The sequence below is a fragment of the Oryzias latipes genome, chromosome 18 (genome assembly GCF_002234675.1).
Source record: "Oryzias latipes chromosome 18, ASM223467v1".
Lineage (NCBI taxonomy): Eukaryota > Metazoa > Chordata > Actinopteri > Beloniformes > Adrianichthyidae > Oryzias > Oryzias latipes.
The window spans coordinates 13,358,919-13,384,881 of NC_019876.2; the positions used below are offsets into that span (position 1 = coordinate 13,358,919).

General features: G+C 39.1%; 2 protein-coding genes across 5 annotated transcripts in view; both read right to left on the reverse strand.

Annotated features, from left to right (window-relative positions):
• Window positions 1-25,242, reverse strand: part of LOC101173978 (carbohydrate sulfotransferase 12) — a 37,895-nt gene extending 12,653 nt beyond the window's left edge. Inside the window, exons 1-6 of one of the 3 annotated variants that reach the window (XM_011487426.3) lie at window positions 25,047-25,242; window positions 24,829-24,952; window positions 24,161-24,315; window positions 23,208-23,351; window positions 22,253-22,557; window positions 21,783-22,166 (exon numbers count right to left, since the gene is read on the reverse strand). In XM_011487426.3, coding sequence (XP_011485728.1) covers window positions 21,926-22,166; window positions 22,253-22,557; window positions 23,208-23,351; window positions 24,161-24,315; window positions 24,829-24,931 — 948 coding nt within the window. In that variant the 5' untranslated portion in view covers window positions 24,932-24,952; window positions 25,047-25,242 and the 3' untranslated portion in view covers window positions 21,783-21,925. Of the gene's footprint in view, window positions 1-21,782; window positions 22,167-22,252; window positions 22,558-23,207; window positions 23,352-24,160; window positions 24,316-24,828; window positions 24,953-25,046 lie in introns of those variants that run through there. The other 2 variants (XM_020711637.2, XM_011487427.3) reach the window with 2 other exon arrangements.
• Window positions 387-3,481, reverse strand: LOC101174225 (carbohydrate sulfotransferase 12-like). Of its 2 annotated transcripts, XM_011487429.3 has the most exons (6): window positions 2,931-3,481; window positions 2,718-2,852; window positions 2,290-2,444; window positions 1,258-1,401; window positions 872-1,179; window positions 387-766 (listed from the first exon to the last, which is right to left on the reverse strand). In XM_011487429.3, exons 2-6 carry the CDS (start codon window positions 2,818-2,820, stop codon window positions 526-528), a joined length of 951 nt encoding a protein of 316 aa, XP_011485731.1. In that variant the 5' UTR covers window positions 2,821-2,852; window positions 2,931-3,481; the 3' UTR covers window positions 387-525. The 2 variants fall into 2 exon arrangements, with proteins under 2 accessions (XP_011485731.1, XP_011485730.1); XM_011487428.3 differs by having other exon boundaries at window positions 2,718-3,481.
• Window positions 25,243-25,963: the final 721 nt, after the last annotated feature.

The following is a 25,963-nucleotide window of genomic DNA, read 5'->3' on the forward strand; positions in this document are numbered from 1 at the left end:
TCCAGCTTACAAAAACAGAAAAAAATGGCTGAATGAAGTTAAGTTGTGTATTACAGCTACATTAGGAGGTCCTAGAGAAGAGGAGCTCAAATGATGGGAATCTGTATGGTATCCTAGCTGTGTACCTACTGTGTACCTTGGTGTCTTTGTTAACAGTTGAAAAACGATTAGGGGCTTTTTAATAGGCTTTCCTGAACACCTACTGAATTAGGATGCCTGTAAAATAAACTATAAAAGCATTAAACCTTGTGCTATCTAAGATGACCCCACCCTTACATGGACGTGTTCTCCCCACCATGACAAAGGTGGATAAAGGTGAAAAGATTTCATGTAATCCATGGACACCAGTGAAGATCACAAATCATTGAAGACAAAAGGTTCAGCGCACTGTCTAGTGGGTCTAGAACACCCAACTTCCAACATTAAAGTGCCTAGGATAGCACAAGGGTTACGTGTTACTACTGAATACTTGGAGGCAGTTTAAATATTAAAGTGACTGAGCACCGTAAATGCTCTGACATCAGCTCAGTCATCCAGCAGTTCAGTTGGCCTTCTGTAGCCAAAGAGTAAAAAATCTTCTTCATAGATTCTGTACAGCTTCCTCCTGTCTTCCAGTGGTACACTTTGATACCAGTCCATAACAGAATTACCAGAAGTCATATTTTCATATGAAGGAGGAAACTTAATATCATCTTCCAGTTTTAACATCTTCAGCAGCTCCTGAGCATCTTCTTGAAGACTCTCTTGATGGCCAACAAAGTCATATCTGAGAAGGAAAAAAAGGCAGTACATAAATCTTCATTCAAACATTTTTTTATATTTAATGTATTCTGTATCTTATAGCTGTTATTTCTGGTAAATGTGTCCTTACTCAATGAGGCAGGGGTGGCACAGGCGATACATCTGCCTCCAGTGGGGCTCAAATGGTTCTTTTTTTTCTGTTCGTGGGTCCAGTATGTACTGAATGAATTCATAGAATGAAGGCTGGAGACCCTCTTTCTTGGCTACCTTGTGATTATAAGTCATTTTAGTCTGTTTTTTATAAAGTAGCAAGATAAGTCTCACATAGCCTTCATAAAAATACTGGTTGTAATTCAGCATCTTGTCCCTGTAGGCAGAGATGAGGCGCACAAATGGATCACGGACAAACAGGAACTTGGTGTAGTGCTTTAGTTTTGCCTGTAAAAGAGATGAATACAGGTCAATCTTCTGTGTGATCCTTTTTAGGACATTCCTAATATTGATGCACAAACAGACCTCTCTCTCTGCCTTTGGAAAGTCATTTAGGTACTGGAACCTCTCAGAATCGTGAACCCAGTTATGCTCAAAGGACGTAGGGTCAGGATATGGTTCACTGTAGTTTAAAGCGATCAAGGTCCTCTTCCAGTTGGTACATGCCACCTACAAAAAAAAAAACAATATTTTAAAGTATTTGTTGATGTGTGTGTTTTAAAAGCATTTCAAATTGAAATCTTGAAAAAACTCGTATTTAAATTCTTGCACTGTTTCATTTTTTTTATAGCCAACTGTAAACAACATTGTTTAGGCTTTTTCCCGCTCCTTTTTGACCTAGCTTAACATTTTAGCCTAAAATGCAACAATATTTTTCCTGGGTATATATAGATTTGTTTTTTCTAAATACTGCTCGAATTATTTATAATATAACCTGAAATGAAAAAAGTCTGTATTAACTGTAAACTGTTGCACAAATGGTACCCTTCTAATCAACGTTTTCTTGGACCACGTATATTGCTCGTGTGTTTTTTGTACTTGTTCTCTTCCCACAACTGGAAAATTTTTTTTTTTTTCCACATTTCTGTTTATTTAAACAGAAACATGTCAAAATAATCCATGTTCCAGTGTAACACGTCAAAACATCATGGCCATGCATGCTCGTGGAATGACCATCTATGGTGGCAGGCATGGCACGCTGTTATTGAATAATAACTTGGGTGGACATTTTACGACGTTTGTTAATCAGAAATAACTTTCAAATCAGCTGTTCTAAGTTAGAATATTAGCAACATCTATTGATCCCCAATAAAAAACTATTTTTGTGACTTTTTTTTTATTGAGTGATAATTTTATTCTGTTATCTCCAGAAAAAAATTGTTACCTTATAAGTTATTACGTGGCTAAATTGTGAAAATGAGCAAAATCTCTTTTCTTGTCTTTCTAAGTTTGACAGGAAAAGACTTATCATTCCTAGAATTTAAAGAGGAAAAGAAATAGGAGAAAACATTTCAGCAGCTTTATGAATGCGAATGCAGATGATGTATAATACGTCACCTTAGGAATATAACAGTAGATGATGCCGTGTTTGTCATCCACAATAAAATTTTTCAAGTCTGTGTCCTTCAAATCATCCAAACTTTGGTTCACACCAGCACAGTATTTTCTCAGAAGATCCTTTCTTAAGTCTTGTTTTTTTGTAGACCTCAGTGCTGCAAAAGCAGAAATAAATATTTCATTTAAGCTCAGCTAAATCATTGATTTGTCCTCATTTGGCTAGGTACTGAAGAGAAAAATTGCTCACAGTAGCAAAATACACAAATGCCCAGGTCGAATTAAATAGAACTACAGTATAGGCACTTTTACATCAAAATATTTTATATCATGCAGTGAACTACATCATATAAGGATATTACACAGTTGTGGTTTTTGTTTTTTAACACTGGAGTTACAACAAGATTTGTAAATAAAGGAATGATTCCTACCTATATTTTGCTGGTAAAAATCCCATCCATGAGTTGTCAAAGTGATAAAAAAGGTACATCCCAACATGAAAATGATAATCATGAGTCCTTTATTTGATCTCATGATGGTTTCATTTACGACTCACTTCCAATGAACTAAAAAAAAGTGAAAGCAAGTCAGATCTAAATGTCTACATAAGAATCAATAGACCACACATGAAGAATGTTACTTACCAAACTGAAGATTTGTGGGGGGAAATCCAAATAGATCAAAATAAATGCAGAAAGTTAGAAAGTCAAAACCCCCATTAAAGGCAGCCACTTCTGACCTGGTGATCCTCCTAAGGTGTCTTAAGAAAGCAAAACAGTGAAGTTATTCATTAGGATGTTGAGCTCAAATAAAGGAGCTAAAAGCATGGTAGATAATTTTAATCCAGGTGTAGGCGTGACTTGTTCAATCCTGTTTGACAAAATACTGCTCAAGAGAGAAAACTGAAAGGTTCAAGACTTCAAGGTGCCTCCATGTGGCACATGGGTGTAAACAAGGTTTGTATTGGACCAGTAAAAACTATTGCAACACCCTCTTATGTCACATCTCTATTTCTGCTCACTAAAAGAAAGAAAGGTGACGATGAAGTGACATGTACAAACAGAACCAACCTATTAAGAACAAAGGTTTTAACATTCTTCAGTGCAAGAAAGAAAAGTTGAAATATTGGCTGGTTCCTTATTGGCTGAGATGAGTTATCTGATCTGTGTGCAGGAAAACATGTACGGTAAAATGATCCCCTTTGTCTTCTCTGTACAGCTGAGGGTGTGTGAGTTTATGCGGTAACCCAATGTTGTGTGCCAGTCTTTGACACTGATTGAAATCCTGACCTGCCTGTCGAGAACAGCATGGATCAGGCTGGTTTCTAACCCAAACTGGTGAATATACATTGATTCTATCTCTGAAAATAGTTTTATTGACATTTTTTTCCCAAAGAGAGTCTTCAGATCACAACCAGTGTTCCTGTTTAGTACCAGAAGTTTGAGATAAATAAGTGGAGCTTTCATAAAAAACAGAAAAAAAAGAAGTAGACATTTTTCCCCCCAAATAAATCTTTGGGAATCGAGAGCAGATGAAAAGTGCAGTTGGAAAAAGGTTGTAGCTGCAACGTTAGGTTGGGGATATGTGGGGCTATAAGCTACTAATAGAGTGTAAACAGATGGATGACGGGAAGTAGGGTCTGAGTTAAGGGCCGTACACACCGGGACGAAAATCGGCGCTTGTTATTCGCCAGCGTTTTTCAACACGCTTTTTGTGTTCATACCCAGACAATGTTCGCTGACGATGAGCCGAGTGAACATGCAATTTCATTCCCTGACATTAGATGGCGCTTAATGTAAACAGAAATACTCCTGTACACAAGGTGGCGCTGCGCAACTTTACGCTTCTTAAACTCGCTTTTCCCTCAGAAGAAGAGAGGAAGTATTTACGTGCTTGTCAGAATCATACAAAGAAAACATGAATATTTCCAGCACCAGTAGCTCTAGCTCCAGTTCCTTCCGTCCGTGAAACCAGGGTTCGACTCCGGGCTGCTCCCTGTTCCCTTCTCTACTTCTTTCCCGGTCCCAAGCCCGGTTGCTTTGAGAGGGTTGCGTCAGGAAGGGCATCCGGCGTAAAACATTGCCAAGTTTGCCATGCGACTCGTTCGGTGTGGCGACCCCTGATGGGAAAAGCTGAAAGAGAAACAACATTTACGAGTTTTTATCTCGTAAGATCTCGTAGTTTAACAGTTAGGACTTTTTTTCTCGTAAGTTTACGACTTAAAAGTCATACTTAAAAAAAATAAAAAGGTTTGTAAACTGGCCCTAAAACTCTGTTGTAAAATCCAACACCAATAAGGGCTTTTTTTCCTAAGAAGTGAAGGAATTCCGTTTTGTTGCTCGGACACATTTACAGAAGGCCCCCAGTGTTACTACATCACCAAACAGGAGGCAGGGTGTGTGCTGGTGTCTGTGTTATTAAAAATGAAAATACGTCATCAGGATGGAGACCCAGGGGCAAAGAGCAAATACAACAGCCATACAGATGCTTGTAATTAAATATGTATCTCTTTTTCCCCCCATGTACATACGCACCCTCTAAGCTGCCAGCTCTGAATTTGCTCTGAACACCTTGTGTGAATGGAGCTCGACTGTCAGATGCTGTATTAGAAAAGACCTGCCTTTGGAGCCAACCAAAACAAACAGTCAAGTCAAACCATGTGGGAGGAAGTAGATAGCTGCTTTAGTTGGAATAATAGGCATGGCAGCCATTATTAAAACACCCAATTTCAATCAACGTAACAAGAGATTTGCATTTTTAACAAAGGTGAGTGATTCACTGCTCAAAATAGAGATCTCTATTTTTAAGTGTCACGCACAGCGACACTTTTAGATGATTAATGCTGAAAACAGCAAAAGCAAAACAAATACTACGACAACAAAGCTGTGTGCAAATGCTTGTGTTGATAGTGTCACCTCCCTTTGAATTACCTTAAGAGAGTAACAAATGTCTGTACAGTAAACCCTTGTTTTTCGCGGGGGTTACGTTCCAAAAAGAACCCGTGATAGGCAAAATCTGTTAAGTAGAAACCTCAATTTTTTTTTTTTTACAATTATCATACAATTAAATACTCTATTATGCATTGAAAAGAAAGACCAAACCATTTCACAGGCTCAAGCATTTGTTTCACAAATAATAGTACTTTAGAAAGGTTTTTTCAACAAGTCATTTCTGTACTGTACTGTCAAATAATCATTTTAATCAATGTGAACAGAAGGCTTTAAATTGCGGAGATTAGCCCCGCCCACCGCGACCCGAGTAATTGGATTAAACGGGAGAAAAATTTAAATGATAATAAAACAAATACAAAGTACAGTCGGACAAATAGTGAGTCAGGTGTATTTCACTGCTCTTCAGACTGAGCCGCTGCATCCTGACTCTGCTCTGCAGTGTTTTCTTCTGTTGAAGCCCGCGGTGCAGCTGTGTTTGTTCGGGAGAAGAACATAATGATAGGCAGTTGTTGTTGCCCTTTTTTCTATGGGTTTTAGAGAAACTCGAAATTGCAAGATGATTTGCACGTACGTGTAGTAAATTTGGCAAGCTGATATACGTACCTGTACATATTAAACTGAAGCGTTATTGACGCACAGGTAGAGAAGAAGCGGAGTGACTTTTTAGCCAATCAGAATGCAGAACACAACGCACGATGCAAATACGTGAAGCAGCGAAACTGTGAAAAGTAAACCGTGATATAGCAAGGGATCACTGTAGTGCCAAAGGACAGTCAATTTTACATTACAAGAAAGCACTAGACATGAAAGCTTTTCAGAAAAAAACATTTGCTTTTACATTTTTTTCCAACGTATATTTCTATCACACCTTTTGATTTTTAGTTTGATTTTGGATTTGTTGACTTCAAGGGAAAATTCTTTTATACAGCGTTTCTTCGTGTAACTCTTGTGCTATCTTAGATGACCCCACCCTTACATTGACGTGTTCTCCCTACCATGACAAAGGTGGACAAAGGTGGAAAGATTTCATGTAATCCATGGACACCAGTGAAGATCACAAAGCATCAAAGAAAAAAGGTTTAGTGCACTGTCTTGTGGGTTTAGATGACCCAACTCCCAATATTAAAGTGCCATGTATAGCACAAGGGTTATTGCAGGAGTTGCGTCCTAAAACCAACCCACGATGGATGAAATCCGTACTATAGAACTCCTCACTGCACACTTTGTGTACTTTTCTCGGACAGACATGAACTTTTTCACCCTTTTCCCCCTTGTTTAAACTCTCAAAGTTCAAACCGTCATAGAAAAAGAAAACCTGTTTTATAGAATGAACACAAAGATCTGATCCCAATTAAAGATAACCGAATAACTGAAGATTTGGCAAGCTGAACGAATTCTGTAAAGAATCTGCAATACAACAAGCTATCGAAAGGTGAACTGCAATGTAGGAGGAAACCCTGCACATACTTCTGACGCACTAAGGCATTACAGTCAGGCTTTTGGTTTTTAGTAATTCGCACGCTTGTTTTTTGATGCATTTCCCATCCTGTTTTGTTGCTTTTGTATTCTTTAAACAAGCACTCTGACTCCACCTTTGTTGTATTTATCTGCAGGATTTCAACACAAAAGAACTTTTTATAATTCAGCCATACCTCTTCATAAGGATGTCACTAATACATTCACTGGAAAAATGATTAAATGTTTTTTTTTTGTTATGCATGACGGGAACAATTAAAATACTGATTTAAAATTAAAATGTGGCCCTCCATGTCATTTCATGTGGCCCGCGAGAGCATAAAAGTTTATTTATTTATTCATATCTAGGGGGGAATTGAACTTAATCTATTGGATTAGGCATCTATACATTAGGACTTAAACAGTCTCAATATAGGTTAGGCTATATTTAGAATCATATTTCAAAAGGTTTATGCTAGAGTAACAAGCAAACATGTGTTTTTTGTATGCAACTGTAATTGTCACTTTAAACATGAAGAAGTAGTTACATTTATTTTTCATTACATTTAGTTACATGTATAAGTTATATCTGGCCCCTTGAGGACAACCACTATGCGGATGTGGCCCTCATTGAAAATGAGTTTGACACCCTTGAGATTTGTTGGGCCGAGGTTTTTAACAGACCTCATAATCTGAGTGGAACACTATTGAGGGTGAAACCTGGTGCCTCAACTACCTCAAACACAAAAAAACCTGTTATTAGGAGCGAGGCTGCCGGGCTGCAGAAGCGAGGCTGCCGGGCTGGCCCTTAGGCTAAGCTATGTAAACAACCGCTCAGACCCGCAATTCCAAGCCTCCTCCTCTCAAATGCGAGGTCCATCATCAACAAGATGGACGAACTGGAACTACTAACAGCCAAAAACAGCTTCACAAGGAACTGCAGTCTGATTATCATCACCGAATCATGGCTACAACCGTGTATCCCCGACGCCGCGATTGAGCTAGCGGGACGCACGCTACATCGTCAGGACAGAGATCACAGCTCCGGTAAGAGCAGAGGAGGGGGGCTTTGTGTTTATGTGCACAACGAGTGGTGTAGCAACAGCAGGATCACCGAAAGACACTGCTCCCCGGACTTGGAGGCTGTAGCCATCTTATGCAGGCCCTTCTATCTCCCGAGGGAATTCACAGCTGTTCTGGTGCTAGCTGTTTACATACCACCAGATGCTAACACTAGCACGGCTCTCAACCTCCTGCTAACTATCATCAACAAGCAACAGCTCGCCCACCCTGATGGACTCTTGATTATTGCTGGGGATTTCAACCAAGCACGCCTTAAAACTGTGCTCCCCAAATTCATATAGTATGTGAAGTTTTCCACCAGAGGAGTAAACACTTTAGACCAAGTTTACTCAAACATTAAACAGGCTTACAAAGTCACCCCCCTCCCCCATCTAGCAGGCTCAGACCACCTCTGCTTGTCCCTCACCCCCACCTCCACCCCCCTAAGAAGGAAAACAAAGCCAGAAACAAAGACCATCAGGATCTGGCCCGAAGCTGCCCTCACACAACTGCAGGACTGCTTCTCAAACACACTCTGGGACACTTTCTACAGCCAAAATCTACAAGAACACACGGACACAGTCCTTTCCTATATAAACCACTGCATAGGCAATGTGACTGTGAACAAAATTGGATCAGAACTTTCCCAAATCAGAAACCATGGATGACTAGCGAAGTAAAATCTCTCCTTAAGAGAAACACATCAAAGATAATCAAAGATAATCTCCCACCCACCCTCGACCCGCTTCAGTTTGCCTACAAACCAAATCGCTCAACAGATGATGCTATTTCCACCACTCTTCACTCTGCCCTGAGCCACCTGGACCACCCAGGGAACTACGTTAGGCTGCTCTTTCTGGACTTCAGCTCAGCCTTTAACAACATCATCCCAGACATCCTGACAGAGAAACTGCTTCACCTGGGCCTTTCTTCCCCCATCTGCTCATGGATTAAAGACTTTCTGTCAGAAAGACCACAATCTGTTAAACTTGGACCCCACCTTTCATCCACCATCACCATCAGCACAGGATCACCACAAGGATGTGTTCTGAGCCCTCTCCTCTTCACACTCTACACATCGGACTGCACGCCAACCCACCCCTGCAACACAATCATCAAATATGATGATGACACCGCTGTGGTCGGGCTCATCCCAGGGGAAGATGAGACTCTCTACAGGGATGAAGTCAGCAGACTGGAAAAGTGTTGTTCAGGAAACAACCTCCACCTGAACACCACCAAAACCAAAGAAATAATCCTGGACTTCAGAAAGGGGAGAGTGGACCCGCCCCCACTTTATATAAAGGGGGTCAGTGTGGACAGGGTTCACTCTATCCGCTACCTAGGTGTGCTGATCACAGAGGACCTCTCCTGGACTGCAAACACCACTGCGGCAGTAGGGAAGGCCCAGCAGCATCTCCACTTCCTGAGAATACTCAGGAGGAACAACCTGGACAAGAAGCTGCTGGTGACCTTCTACAGAGCCACCATCGAGAGCATCCTCACGTACTGCATCACAGCCTGGTATGCAGGATGCTCGGCCGCAGACAGGAAGGCGCTGCAGAGGGTGATCAACACGGCCCAGAAAATCACCGGCTCCCCCCTGCCCAGCCTAGAGGACATTGCTAGCTCTCGCTACACGAGCAGAGCCAGGCAAATCATCAAAGACTCCCACCATCCCAACCACCACCTGTTCCAACTGCTACCGTCAGGCCGATGGTACAGATCCCACAAGGCTCGCACAAATAGACTAAAGAACATTTTTTTTCCCAGAGCAGTCAACCTCCTAAATAAATGTGAATCCCACAAAAACTGTAACTCGTGCAATATCTGAAACCAATGTGCAATATTAACAATTCCCAGTGCAATATAATGCAATTTAGAATAGTTATGTAGCTTTGTACATATGTATATTTTCATCTAAACTCAATTTTATTGTTCTTAGTAGATTATCTATTTTATTGTTTAAGCAGCTGGAGAGCACCGGAAATTTCGTTGTCACAAGTTTCTTGTGTTACAATGACAATAAAGGCTTTCTGATTCTGATTCTGATTCTGATCTCTATCAACTTAATGCCTGCATCAGAAACATCAAGACCTGGATGACAATCAATGATCTCCTCCTGAACCTAGAAAAAAACGGACGTCATTATACTAGGTCCTAAAAACCAGAGAGATGCTCTGTCTGATTGGATAGTCTCCCTGGATGGTTTAAGTATAGCCCCCAAATTCCTCAGCTAGAAACCTAGGGTTTTTATTTCACCAGGATTTATCATTTAAGGCTCACAGATCACAGTCTTGTAAAACTGCATTTTTCACCTGCGCAATATCAGAAATATATGATCTAAGAGTGATTCTGATTCACCCTGACTCATTCATGCATTTGTCACATCCAGACTGGATTACTGCAAGTCTTTGATAGCAGCGCATCTTACTTTCGGTACAACAGACTGCCTCCGCTTGGTACAGGTGTGTTATTATGCCTGTGACCATAAATATATCAGTGTCATCTTTTCCAACAGTTGGAGGTTGGCCTTGTCATTTGACACAGATGTCAGTTGAGGACAGGAAACTACGTCCTAAAAGAGTTCAATCAGGTTCAACACCAGACTTTTTGGTATTGGTTGTATTGTTCTCCAGGCGTCCTCTTACAATTTGTACCTTTCCCCTAATGTAACATTATTATCATTGTTATCATTATCTTCACTTATGTCATCATTGCAATCACTAACTTGTTTGTCTTCTTCCATTGCCTAGTGGAAGTTTGAGTTATTATGCGCTTGTTTGTCTCATCCTTGATTTATCTGATCCAACCGGTTCAGGGGGCGGATGGCAGCCGTTTCCAAATTTGGTTCCTTCCTGTTGCAGGGGATTATTTTTTTCTCAGTGCTGCCTAATCCATACTAAAGGATTGTAATATAACTATTTGGGGGGATTATATCTTTAGTAAATTTTAACAATTTGACAGGAGTAACTTAAGAATCTGTGGCAAATCTCTTTTTTTGTCTGGTTTTTCTTTTTGTACTAAACAAATTTGAATTTAACTTGTATGAGTGGTAAAACATTTCAATGTAAGACGACTTTAAATCCAGATGTCAAGATTTACCTTCAAGACGGTTGAATTCAAAATTATTTGAGGGCAAATTCACATTGTTAAAAAAGCCAAAAGAAAAATCATAACTTAAATTACACTTCAGACAAATATTTGTGCAAAACTAATTGATAACACGATGTGCAGCTGAGTGGCGTGCAACATTTTTACCATATCGCCAGGTAAGTCCGCTGCTTTTGTATTGTCCTGCACTCTTTTTTTCCCCCCAACTCACTTAGCCGCCACCCGCCTCTAGATTGACAGGCTGAATGTAACATATATACTCCCTTATTGGCTGTTGAAGTCTGGGTACCTCGTGTGGGCTTTGTGAACTTTGTGATGCTTTCAAGTGAAATTGGACATTTTGCCGATCAATGCAATGAGCATAAATTGCATTAATGCTGACTTTTTTTAATGCTGTAATTATCCACGTGATGCGGGTGAGGATAACCTAGACTGACAGAGAGAAACAAACAGCTCAGGCATTTTCAGGCTCTTGTCTGTCGGAAATTGTCAAGCTGCTTCCTCACATTTAGATGTTTTGGGGAAAGGTTTGCATGTTTTCTGCTATTCAATCATTAAAAACACAGTTGCTGCACCATTGAAGTACCCTTTCAAAAGTAACAGATAAAACCAAAACGGTATCCATCCCTAAATGTGAAACACCTTTAAGACAAATAAAATGTTAACCTTACACAGACAGAGGCAGTGTTCAAATTCCTTCACTTCTCACTACGTAGTGAACCATATCTTGCAACCTCCATTTTGCAGTGCTGTCCGAATCTATACTTTCAAAATCGAGTGCCCTAGCAATTTCCCAGAAGTCTCTGTGAAAAACTAGTGTGCATCGATGCTCACTAGATTGGGGAATATAGATCATAATGAATCGCTTCTGAATGATTTTCAATTTGACATCAAATGGGTTTTGTTTTATTAACCAACCAAGTTTTCATCATCAGAATGCAGTGGATTCACAAATAGTCTTTGTTATATTTTCATATTTTTTGAGTTTTTATTTCATGTAATTGGTGACAGTGTATTTGCAGTTTAAAAAACAAAAAATAGTGAGCATGGTGTCTGAATTGCTTTTAAAATCCAGAGCACTAGATAGTACTGTACTGTATAGTTAGGGAGTAGTGAGGGAATTTGGACACCAATAATTCAGCTACCACCCTTCCTCCATTGTTTTCTGTCATCTAGCGAGACGATAAAACGAGGTGCTTGAATTTAGATTTTTTTTGTTGTTGTCATAACCAACAACAATACATGTGTACCCATGATGAGATCCGCTGGCTATTTCTCATTTTCTCTACACCAAAGTCACAGATTTTACCCATTGGATGTATTAAAACAATGTGAGCTTGGTTCCCAAAATGGCGGACAATGGTGTATGTGTCACTGCAAGTGGTCTATAGTGTAGAGTAAATTAAAGAAATTATAAACTTGGGGCTACAGAGTGGCGCAGTGGTTAGGACTCTACCCCCACAGCCAGAAGGCCCTGGATCAAATCCCAGCTGGAACCCTTCTGTGTATTGTTTGCAAAAACATGCTTCATAGGTTAATTGGGTACTCTAAACCTTAGGTATGTAAGTGTATGTGACAGTGATTTTTTGCCCTGAGACAGACTGGCAAACCCCAGCAGCAGCCAGAACAGGTTCTGGCAATCCCGTGACCCCATGAAGGATATAACAGGATAAAAAAAACAGAAGGAACAAAACACTTCTCCATTACCTTATTGTATCTGAGACTTCTATAGTCATCTAGGCTACACCATGATCAGCACAGACAGCAAGGTGAAAGAAATAAGACCCAAAATAAATCCTGAACCCTTGATATGCCTCCTGTTCAATGGTTGAACATTTCTGTTGACATTTGTTTAATTTTAGAAAGAAAAGACACAGAAAGAATGCTCTACACCATCAGCATCCTCCTATAAAAGGAATGCATCCACTCCTTGCCAGCTGATATCAACCTGTAACACAAAAGGGTTGGTTGGGTCAGGCGCGAGCCAAATTAGCTGTGTGACACAGCAGTTTAGCACAATGGAAAACATGTTGACTGAAGTCTATTTGAATGTCACGTTGGGGCTGAGCAGAGATGGTGGAGAGAATCAATACTAACAAAAATAAAAAATAAACTCTTTTTATTAGCAACAGTAACAGCTACAGTAAGCTACGTACACACCGGCCTCGGTAACCAGCGTTCAAGCGGTCACTTCCAATATAACCTCTTTCTAAACACGTGGTTTTGGGCTTCTGTGTGCAAAACTCTTGTGTTCATGCTTCATTTTTACGACTGTTTTCCTGCGCTGCATATAAAACACGTGGCAATTGAACGTGCATTGAAAGTTAAACCAGGTCAAACTTTTAAACCATATAAGTACTCAGATTTGGTGGTGACATATCGACGGCGTCCCTTTTAATTCACAGAAGTTCCAACTGTATGAAAATTGATGATGAAGGAGAAATGAACAAATGTGGTTTGTACCCGGATGGAATCATATGATACCACGGCTTTCATATGTCAGAATAGTCCTGTGAAAGACAAAGACGGGAGCAAGATTTGTACAGCTTCAACATTTTGACCAAGAATCTTCTAGCTGCAGGTGATGGACATGCGCTAATAAACAGTAGCAAAAGAAGAAGAAGCCCCTCCCCGCTTGTCCAGTGTGAACACCATGAACTTAATGCACATTTAAGAAAGCGTTTGGTGCGTTCATGAACGCGTGTCAAATGCTCTGTTAGTACTTAGCTTTAGACACACTGTTTTGCTGTCATCCAAACTTCTAGCCATAGGCTTATGACCCAATTACAGTCTGTTAGACGGCTTTGTTTATCATATCAGAACTCAAACTCTCATCAGTAGGAAGCGAAGTTACAACTTACTGGGCTCTCTCAATCAATTTCAATTGTAGAAAACATTGCCACAAAACCTGAGGCCAAGTTATTAAAGTTCTAAGCTGGCTTGTCAATGCCTAAAAAAAAAGCATGTGTTGTGTGCCTGACTCTGGCACTACTGACACATCGCCATTTAGACTGCTTGTCATGCGCCTTGTCCATCATTGTTTGACCGGTTTCCAAGCAATCAAGTCCTCCAAATGACACACCCAGTAAAGCACCTCACACACCCAAACACACTCACAAGACCTTAACATGTGATACTGTGAAGTCAGAAGAAGACACTGATTTTTTTTTAACAACATCCAAGGAAGATGCTTTCTTACCTTTTTGTGTGTAATTATCTGGAAATTTTAACTTTTCAAGAACAAACATGAAGGATTACTATCATACTATCAGAAACAAGAGTAAAAAAGCACATCCACTGTCAGTCTCTCCATTGATTAGAGCTCCTTTTTTCCCCTTCTAACTAAAATCAAAAGGAGGGGGGGGGGGGGTCTTCATTTGTTTCATTGAAGCCTTTGCTCACTTTGATGCTGCCGCTGAAGAAGAACATCTTGGAGCCATCCCTAGGTCTTTTCGTCTTGCCTGTCTGTCCTCGTCTTCTCAGGCATGTCTGATATGCTTCATCACACTCACATTTTTAGATCAGGTTCAACTGTTATGTTAGTTTCCCGGTGATATTTTTCTTGTTTTCCTAAAGAAAAAAGAAGATAATTCATGATTAACTGTTTTTCCAAAAGCAGACTGATTTCAAAGTTATTAAGCAAAAGTCAGTTGTAGACTTTGCAGTAAGATTTTCATTGTTTTTACTTCTGAACACAAACAAGAACTGACTGATGTGCATTTTACAAATCTTTGACTATTTCAAGGAGGTGCCATATAATTAAAGACCCACTCCAATGAAAATTGTGTTTTTGGCATTTTTGGCATGTTTTTGGGCTAGAGAGCTTATTCTTTGGCTAGAGGGAGGGAGTGTCAACAGATAGCTCTCAGTAATGAAGATGGTAAAGGAGGGTGGGATTGATCCATGCCAACAGTCCTGCCCACAAATCAAAGTTAAATTTCTAATGAACTGCTGCCGCTCTGCAGACACTATGTCCTAGAAAACTACCCTAGTTTTTTGTTTTGGGCTAAAAACAACATAATCATGATTAAAAGACCAGTGGGAACGCTTTTACAATAATTGAAAAGAAGATCAGTGAGTTTTTAACTGTTTTTTAAAAACCTGTTTTGTTTGTGAAGCTAAAAAAATGTATTTACCGTTAAAATACAATTTATGTGCAGCCTGTGATGTTGAAAATCATCCTAAACTGCCTGCTGTTCAGGGAGAATTGCAGTTCCCACAAACACCGCCGGAGGCAGGTTGCAGGTTGGAGCAATTCTCCATAAACTCCCATGTTAAAAAGTCTAACTTTACATCCACAATAAAACTCTGTACCATCTGGTGTATGATTTTTTTTCTTTCAACTTATTATATTTTTTATCAAGAAATTTTTTTTGTTTTGAGTTGATCAGATCTCTAATTAGATCATATTTAGGCATGTTTGACCCAGGAGGAGGATTGTCTAATGCAGCGGTCCCAAAAGGAGCAAGCAAAATGAGTAAAAAACAAATGTCTTTGGAAAGTTTCTTTGCCAAGGGGAAAACGCCCAGGAGACAGAAGAAGAGCCTTCGATTTCCAAAAAAAAGAAAGCTACATTTAATAGACAGTCCTTCTTTTTTGCACCAAGAGTGTGGGAAGGGTAGAGGATGATGATACCTGTGCGATGTAGAATGTCATGCCTGTCAAAATTAAAGCTCTGTTTGTCTTGTCACGTCTCTGTTCCCATGTTATCATAGCAATTATTCAGTAATTCACCCTTGTGCTATCTTAGATGACCCCATCCTTGCATTGACGTGTTCTCCCTACCATGAAAAAGGTGGAAAGATTTCATGTAATCCATGGACACCAGTGAAGATCACAAATCATTGAAGAAAAATGGTTCAGCGCACTGTCTAGTGGGTCTAGATGACCCAACTCCCAACGTTAAAGTGCCTAGGATAGCACAAGGGTTACACAGTAATCACCTGCCTACATCTTAAAGACCGGTCCGTATAAACTTAGTGACGTCATAACGGTCCGTGGCGTTAAAAAGGTTGGGGACTACTGGTCTAATGGATGAACCTAAGAGGTTTAGAACCCAAGAGGTGGGGCGGAGATAGAGTGGTCAACTTCTGATCAGGCGATCAGGTTCAGTACCCGCCCTACCTGCCCATGTGTCGAAGTGTTCTTGGTCAAGACACTGCACCCCATATTGCTCCTGGTGGTTTTCATGTTGTTGCCAGTGTTAGTCAGCAGAACCTCCATCAGCGTGTGAATGTGTGTGTGTGGATGGGTACATAAAATTGGGACAGTAAAACGCCTTGGGCCTTCTAAGAAGGTAATAAAGCACTACACACACCACTTGGAGATGTCAGAGATGATCCCTGCTGTGCCGTTTTTGTCTGTGTTTGATGTTCAACCAAGCATCAATATAAAGAACTGACAAATATTTGTTCAGTGCTTCTCCACCTGACTAAGTAAATGAAGAGCATCAATTGTATTAGGTGAGTCTAAAACAAACCTTAAAGTAATCTAGGTTATGGCTGTAACTCTTTCCTGTTTGAAAATAGATCTAATTTCTAATATTTCAGAGAGTGAGGTTCATTGGTGACTCTGAGGTGTTCCTGTGCGTGCATGTGAGTGTGTCGCCTCGCAACAAACAGACTGGAGACTTGTTCAGCAAGTGCCCCGCTTTAACACAGCAAACAGCTGGTCAGGCTCCAGCATCCCTGTGACTCTGAAAGGGATGCAGCAAGTTCTGAAAATGGATGGATAGATGGAATTATTTGCAATAATTGCCACCAAAAATACAAAACGCTTAAATGTGTCACTTACCTTGGTAGAAATACATAAAGAAATGAACGAATTCTGTGATGCATCTATGTCCAGTAAAGTGTAAACAACAAAACCCATGAAATTCTAGACGATACAAATTTCTTAACATTTGGGATGTGCAGTTCAGCTACTTCTTTTGATTGAATTTATTGTAAGTGATTGTTTATCCTGTTCTTTTGTGTGTGTAATAACTCATTTTTAAAATTTGAATAATTAGTCAAGAAGGCATAATGCAAATAAATAGAAACTGTCTTTCATTGGGGTGTCATGTAAACAGAAATAAGTTGATAGACACCAGGAAGAAGCAAAACTGACTCATAAGGGTGAAAAGACCTTTTCCAAATCCCTCATGAATGATTTTGAGTTAATGAATATGACAAGTAATGGGTTCCTAAAATGTGTAAATTACCTTCACCCTACCTGAAATCATTAAAGGATAGGCGGGTTAAAACTGGTTGGAACCAGTTAAACCCAATATAATGCATGCATCCACTTTCAAAAGCATCTTATATACTGTTGGGGTCACGGGGTTGCTGGAGCCTATCCCAGCTGCTGTTGGGCGTAGGTGGGGTACAGCATTAACGTTTCGCCAGTCTGAGAAACACAAAACCACATGCACTCGCATTCACAAGGGTCAGCTGGTGTACTCTTACACCAGTTTTCGTAACTACGCCGCGTCTGTCCACTAAGCCTGGGGGGTATTCCAGGAAGCATGTTTAAACTATCCTGACTTTAAACTTGAACTCTGGCTGAAATCCGCCTGAACATGTTTACTCTTGGTATGTCGGTTCAAAAAGATCGGATATGAGTTAGCGTAATTACGATCGACTTGGTGACCCTGGGTTAATGCACGTGCTGGTCAAGTACATGAAGACATTCTTAATGTATGGATCGCCGATTTACGGAGTCACCATGGAAACGCGTGGTGAAAAAAAAAGAGCGCTATACTTCATTGAGACAGAGTCGGAGATTAATGACAGCGTATGAAGATTATACGTCCATAAAAAAGTAATCCGGCTGCATCATCAAAAGAAAGAGTTTCTGCTTGTAGTAGAAGAACAGACAAAGTAAACGCACGAGTTTCTGATCTTATTTCCATTTTCCTTGTGACGCATATATATATATATATATATATATATATATATATATATATATATATATATATATATAAAACCTTTGTCCAATTTTGCCACCTATGACTTCTATTGGTAACAAATAATTGAGTTAAATGTATTCAACCTAATTTCTTACGTCTATAAAACTCAATAATTGTTTATACAACTCAAATTTACATATTTATTTAACTAAATGTCATATTTCTCCAATTCAACTAATATTTTTCTCATCTTAATGAATTACAATTCTTGAACTCTCATATGTCTAAGTTTGAGCCGGCAGATTTACTCATTTTTACGACAATAAAAACTCCTTTTTACGACATTAAAAAGAACAAAATAATATGCACTTTGTGCATACATTCTGATTGTAGGGGTGCTATATAAACTCATCTTCCTCTCCCGCCCTCTCATTCATGGTGTAGTGACTTGAGCAAAGTAGGACAAAATAACGCGGCAAAACACAGTAAAACAGCTAAACAACTAAACACATTTTGTCAAAAAGCCACACTTAAACACAAATCCGTCCAGACAGGCAAAGGGAATGGTATCCCACAATCCCTTGCGGTGCCCATCTAACAGCAGCACCAAAGTTACACCTATTTAATTGAATTAATTTGAATGAAAGTAAAATAACTGTCTGAAAACTACGTGTTATTGTTAAACTGACTTAACAAAAAAATGATTTATCTTAACTGAAGCAAATAATTAAGTTAGATCAACAATGTAAAAGTTTATTTTTCCAACATCCATATGTTGTTTTATCACCCTCTCACGGTGGAAAAAGTATTATCTGAGCTTCTTCATCCACTAAATCATCTTCAAATGGACACGCCATGCTGCTTCACCTCTCTGAAAACAAACTAATCTTCAACTAAACCTGCTCCAGACCAGGTTATGTTCAGAGCATGAGTTGCCATGGCAACTTGACATACCCTGAAACATACCTCCATTTCTGGTACCGAAAGCTGAGGTTATCAACTTCCTTAGCCTCAAACTTACCGTGGGAGCTAGCATAACCTGCTTTCTGGAATACCCCCCTGATGCATGTAATCTTCAACAGGCAGGGTAGATTCAAATTAAGTCAGACAAATAAACATTAGGTTGGGTTGCCACAGAAACAGACACACCCTTCTCACCTGCAAAAAGAAGACAAGGTTTTTATTTTGCCATCTGTGTTTCTGCACCAGCCAATAAGGAAGTGGCTAATATTTTCCTGATCTGTTTGTGGTGATAAGGAATTCACAAAGCTTTTGGTTTGTTGATCCTGTTTGTACACAACAGCCTGGTTTCCATTACAGGATCATTATTGTCTGACTGCATGCAGAAATGAAGGCGTGATGGTAACATGAGGGTAGTGTGATTATTATTACAGCTCTTATCGATTACTATGCCACGTCTGAATATTATAGCTGGCTTTAAGCTGCTCTTATAAAACTGGAATTGTCTGCCTTCAATGGGAACTTTTGACTCATAAAGGACAGATTTGACATTTACTTTTTTCTCAACACAAACAAACTTGTAATTATTTTTAATTATTTGAAATTTCTTCACTTCTTATCAGTTTTTTGATGCAGTCCATATTTGGTATATTTAAATGATGAATAAGTCCCCTTACATTTTTAATGGAAAAATTTAAATCTAACTGGCTTTCACTTTTAGTGTAATCGTGTATTTATTTATTTATAGCGTATCCATCATGCGATTAAAAAATGGACTCATGGCTGTCATTTTCCTGTTGGGATTCATGGTTTTTATCACTTTGACAACTCATGGCTTGGATTTTTACCAGCAATAAACAGGTATATATTTTTTCCTTTATGTAAAACAGCAGTGGGTAATCTGATGTACTTGACTGCATGAGAAATAAAATCATATAAAATGGAGCTGTTTTAATCCTTAACAAAATAAATGTTCCCCATTTATAAATAATAAATGTGAACAATAATTTGAGTATAAGTGGAAATATAAGCATTTATACACTTCTTTATCTAATTTTTTGTATGTTCAGAATTTTAAAATTAGTACATTTATAAATAAGAACCTTTATTTCCTTTTTGTATTTGGCAATTTGGATTCTCTATATTCCAGGCCAATGCAAGATCCTAAAACAAACTCATTGTTTAAAAAGAGACTACCTGAGTTGCTATAACAGATAAACAGGAGTTTTTATACTGTGAAGGAATTTAGATTTTGGTAATTTCATTAGGGTTGTCAGTCTTAAATTTTATTACATTGAAGATAAATCATCTGCTGAAGTGTGTGCTTTAACATCCTTTGTACTTTGGAGAAGCTTCCATTTGGTTGCAGACCTGACATGGACCAGAATTAAATTGCCTCCAGGATTCGATTCAATTGTGTGGGAATCCCTGGAGGTGACAACTCACATGAGAAGGACAAAGAGTTGGGACTGACTGCCTGTGGAGAAGGATCCGGGCGACTGTGCTGGACCCCCATGGGGACACTGTTTGGGGTCGGACAGATGTCCGTCGGTGAAATAACCCCCCGGACGTCTGAAGCAGGAAGCGGACCAAATGCTGTGATTCCAAATATGGACTGAGGGAAGTGGGCAGACCTTTCGACCGGCCAATCCGAGCGGCCAGAGGCGGAGATACAGCAGCCATCTTGCTTACAGAGAAGACTCTGACCACCTGTTTAAAAGTCTGCACTCAAGGATTTTTCTTTGTTCTCAACAGGCTGGCATGTTAAGACGTTGGTAATTTTGGCGTTGTGCAAGCTCTGAAACTTTGAGAACCCAGATGATCTGTTTTATTTTGTTTTACTCTGTTTTTAGAAATATTGTTAGGGAATAAATTTGTTAAACTTAATCCAGTGGAATCCCGTGGTTTTCTTCTTCTCGACTTTTTTGAACATGCAAGGAAAGTAGTCTCAAAGCGACAGATTTTTTTTCTACAACTGACATAAACCAGAAAATGCAGAACGCACTAAATATGACTGTTAGCAAAAATATTAAAGAGTACGATAACGTGAGTTAAAACATTTATCAGCCACCATACCATCATCATTATTTATCTTTCTCTACTCTCCGGCGTTTTGGAAGGTCATGTCCGACCTCATCTTGGAAACTTGGGTATCAGAATTATTTTCGAGTTTTCCATTGGAAATAAGGACAAACATGGTCGTTTATCTGAAAACTTTACCTCGAATCGATTAGTATTTCTTGTAAATCGCACAGCTGCACAGAAAGGCAGGATCATGTAATGTCGTAAGTGCCAGGCTCAGTTGCAATGATGTTGACCAATCGTTGATAAGATTGGGGCAATGTCATTATTGGGTTGCCATATTGTTTCAGGTGTGTTGAATGGGGGGATCATTAAAGTGCAGGCAACATTCTTTTGCACAACATTTAGAGCGCATGTTGGTACGGAAGTGCTATGAAATGGGTTGCCAGATTTGGGCCTTTTTTTTCCCGCCACTTCGTGGCCCTGGTGGTGACGGCGTGGCCCTGCGTAATTCGCGTATAGGGAGGGCCGGCCATGGCGATGCGTAAATGTGAGAATTTTGAATGCAGAAGCACGATGCACAAGTTTACAAAGACTTTTCGTTGCAAGTGGTTGTTTAAGTGCAGGTTTTGAGGCTGTAATGTACCACAAAGGGGCAAGTTTCTGCATGATTCAATTAATGCAAACTATTTTACTTTTTAGGCTAAACTATGAAAGCAATGTGTTGAAGAACACACAATTGTTTAAAGCTAAATGTCTTTTTTAATTGAATGCTAACATTTTGATGATATGTTCAGAAAGTCAAAGATTAACCCCTGTACTAACTTAGATGACCCCCCCCCCTTACATTGATGTGTTCTCCCTACCATGAAAAAGGTGGATAAAGGTGGAAAGATTTCATGTAATCCATGGACACCAGTGAAGATCACAAATCAGTGAAGAAAAAAGGTTCAGCGCACTGTCTAGTGGGTCTAGATGACCCAACTCCCAATGTCAACGTGCCTAGCATAGCACAAGGGTTAAAAAAAACTCCTAAACATTACTACGAGAATACAGTTTTTATTTATTAGCTGTAAAAGATAATATTGTGACTACAAGAGGTTTTTTTGACATTCTTTTTAAATTTTCTGTGCCCTACCGCTGCACAGCTGAGGAAAAAGTTAAAAGGTAATGTTCTGACATCAGCTCAGTCATCCAGCAGTTCAGTTGGCCTTCTGTAGCCAAAAAGTTGAAAGTCTTCTTCATAGATTCTGTACAGCATCCTCCTGTCTTCCAGTGGCACACTTTGAAACCAGTCCATAACAGAATCAGCAGAAGTCATGTTTTCATATGAAGGAGGGAACTTGATATCGTTTTCCAGCTTTACCATCTTCAGCAGCTCCTGAGCATCTTCTTGAAGACTCTCTTGATGGCCAACAAAGTCATATCTGAGAAGAAAAAACAAATCATTTTTTTCTCAATTTGATACCAAGCTATATGTTCTAGTTGTCAATTTTGGTAGATATGTCCTTACTCAATGAGGCAGGGGTGACACAGGCGATACATCTGACTCCAGTGGGGCTCAAATGCATAGGTCTGTGTTCGTGGGTCCACTATGTACTGAATGAAGTTATAGAATGAAGGTCGGAGACCTTTTTTTCTTGCCACATTATAGTTCACCGTTAAATTACGCTGGTTTGTAAAACGTTGCAAAATGACTCTAACGTAGCCGTCATAAAAGTACTGATCATATTTCTGCATCTTGTCTCTGTAGGCAGAGATGAGGCGCACAAATGGATCACGGACAAACAGGAACTTGGTGTAGTGCTTTAGTTTTGCCTGCAGAACAAATAAACAAACATCAATCCTATATTTTAAAATTTTCGGGGCATTTCTAATTTAAACTGGTCAGTCTGTGATGCGTCTTCGTTGCATTGCGTGAGGATTCCATCTCAGGACGATCAGTTACTTTACATTCTATATACTCCTGTCCATTCCTCCTCCCGCCTGTTCCTAGCGGAGTGGTTTGTCCTGCTAACCCCCTGTCATCAAAATCCAAAACTTTATCAATCAGGTTGCATGCTCTCTTCTTTATCAGTGAGTTCTTGTAAAATGCCTATTTTGCGTCATAAATGATGTTGTTTTTTGCTCCTAACATGAAACCTTCGTTGTCCATGGTGAAAAATGGACGCGCTGTTATTTGCAGTGTAAACATGCATAGTCGCATTTTATGAAGTTTTATGAAGTTTTATTTTGACAGCACAATGAAACCTTTCCAGCTTTTTAACTGCAAAATTAACACATTGACAGACTGGATATAAAACTCCTGCATAAATGTTGCGTTGCAGCAGGCCGGACTTCAGACGCAGACGTGATGAAGGCGATGTAAACATCCTGGTTGATAAATGAACGTTGTATTTTTGTGCCAACGCAACAGAGACGCACCGGACCAATGGAAATGAGCTTTAAGTGTTTCTGCACAAACTGACCTTTCTCTCTGGCATTGGAAATTGTGTTAGGAGCTTGAATCTATCAAAACGGTGAACCAAGTTACTTTTAAAGGACTGAGGGTCTGGATATGGTTCATCATGATTTAAAGCAATTATAGTCCTTTTCCAGTTGGTACATGCCACCTGCAGAAAACATTTAAAGAGTAAGAGTTGAATACTGTTTTTTTTTTTTAAGTTTTCTAGTCACTTTTCCCCTTTTTTTCACAATTAACTTTGTGTTTTTTCTTCTTTTATACAAATATTAGTCTATAGTTGACTTTCTACACATAGCTTAAAAATAAAGTTATCCTAAATTTAAGAAAAAACTGCAATGTTTGGCGCAGAAGAGATTTTTTTTTCCTAAACATTGACTAGTTTATAATTTATCTGGAAATAATAATGTCATCTGTCCTGGGTGGATTTCTCCTTAAAAGCTGATGTTATTTTACAAAAACTGATGGAAATTCGTGTTGGCCACACATAATACATGCAGACAAAATACACATTGCTGCGTTGCCCACACATATTTTGAGCGCATCAAATGATAAATGTTGTTGTTGGTTGCACGTACTAACTTAACCGTAACTCTTTGCACTTGAGGGGTACCTGTATGCATATTATGGTATATAAATACCATTAAATCTTGGATTGTCTTGTGGCTAATGTGCTTTTTTGTAAGAGGGGATCCTAAAGTACAGCTACACCAAGTTATAGGGTGCTTGTACCATAAAATGCAAACATCTATCCTTTAGAAATTCATTTTTTTTGGTTACAAGAAATTTTGTCAGCTATTTTTTTAGACGTTTTTATGCTCAATTCCAATTTGTAAAGTTCCATCTTGCATAAAAGATATAAAACATCTTTAGAAAAACCGCAGAGTAAAAGCAGGTCTTTTAAATATGGCACTCTTTTATACGCCTTTATGAAGTTAGTAAGCGCAGATGATGCGTCACCTTAGGAATGTAACAGTAGATGATGCCGTGTTTGTCATCCACAATGAAGTTTTTCAAGTCGATCTTATTCAAGTTAACCAAACTTTGGTTTATGCCACCACACTGCTTCCTCAGAAGATCCTTTCTTAGTCTCTGCTGTTCTGAAAATTTCGGTGCTGCAAACACAGGAAAGAAATCTCTTAGAAAAATCCTTAAATGAAGAGTCCAAGTCTGATCATTTTTTGATCTATTTTCAAAGCATTCCCAGTGATCTTTTATTATGATTATGCCAAAAATCACAAAATCTTTGTTGTTTTTTAGGACATATATTCTGCAGAGCGGCAGGAGTTTATTGGTAATTTGCCTCTGAGTTGTGGGCGGGACTGTTGATGAGGAGTAAGCCTGCCGCTACATCCCGTCATCCATCTGTTTACACTCTCCTACAGCCCCTCACACCCCCAACCTAACATTACCATTGCAACAAAAACGGCGAGTAATATTCCATAATATCCCTTCATCATCCAAAAAATACAAGAACATGTTTTTAAAAAAAAAATGACAGCGCAGTATTTTCTGAAAATACTTTTTTTCTCCCTCATTCAGTAAAATACACAAGGATATGAAACACTGCTGATTTTTTAACTTTTAACAAGAAAAGCAAAGGATTTAAAGAAAAGAAAAATTCCTACCTATGTTTAGCTGATAAAACTCCAATCCATGAATTGTCAAAGTGATAAAAACCAGGAGTCCCGGCAGCAGAAAGACAGCCTTGAATTCCTTGTTTGATCCCATGTTGTTTTAGTTTGCAACCCTCTTTTAATGAAGTAGAAACAGACATGCAAAGTAAGAAAATGTGCTCCACCTTGATAGCAGTAGGTTTCCAAACTTCAAGAGTAAAACTTCTTACCTATTTCAAATCTGGGAATAAATTCCAAATAGAATAAATAAATACAAGTATCTTTATGTCAGGAAAAAGAAAAAATATTCGGAAGCTGGTTATGCAATAGTCCAAACTGTTTGTGAGGGCTGCCACTTCTCTTCTGGTAATCCTCTTCAGCAAAGAGCAGTACAGGAAAGCAGCACAGGGAAGATGTTCATTAAGACTTTGAGCTGCAATACAGAAACTCAAACCAAGGCAGGTAATTTTCTGCAGCTATGGGTGGGGCTTTGTCAATCTAGTCTTACTAAATTATTCTGATCACAGGACTTTGTGTGGAGCTTTTACAGCTTCACTAGGAATTAAATTGTGAAAAATAAGATCTTATTCAGACTTCTTTATTTAAGTTGTTGTGAATCAGGATCAGATCAAAAAATGAATTATTGCGAAATTCTATTTTAAGTGTTATCGTCTTTATCTGTCCTCCATGAAAAATCCCACAAAAGCATGTCAACACCAAAAACACAATTTTCATTATTTGTTGGACCTCTCATGAATATTAGGAGGCTTTGTGTTCTTAAATTATTTTTTCTCAGAAACGGTTTGTTTTTGTCGAACGTACCTTACATATTCAATCAATAAATCAGAAAAAAACTCCAAGAATAACTCCTGGGCCCATAACCTCTTAAGTTTAGACATTTCACCAGCTATGAACTCAAGGGGGAAAAGGAACTTATGGAGAAAATAATCTTATTTAGCCTTTTGATATTTACAAGAACAAAAATGATCAGCTTCTTCAGTAAAATATCCTTCTCAAAGACTGACAGCCCCTACATCCCTATTCTTTAAAAGCCAGCGTGTCATAGTGATGACAAAATAAACATTGAATTACATTTGGCAAAGTTTCACAAACCACATTTTCAGCTTGAGGCCATGTATTGAAATCT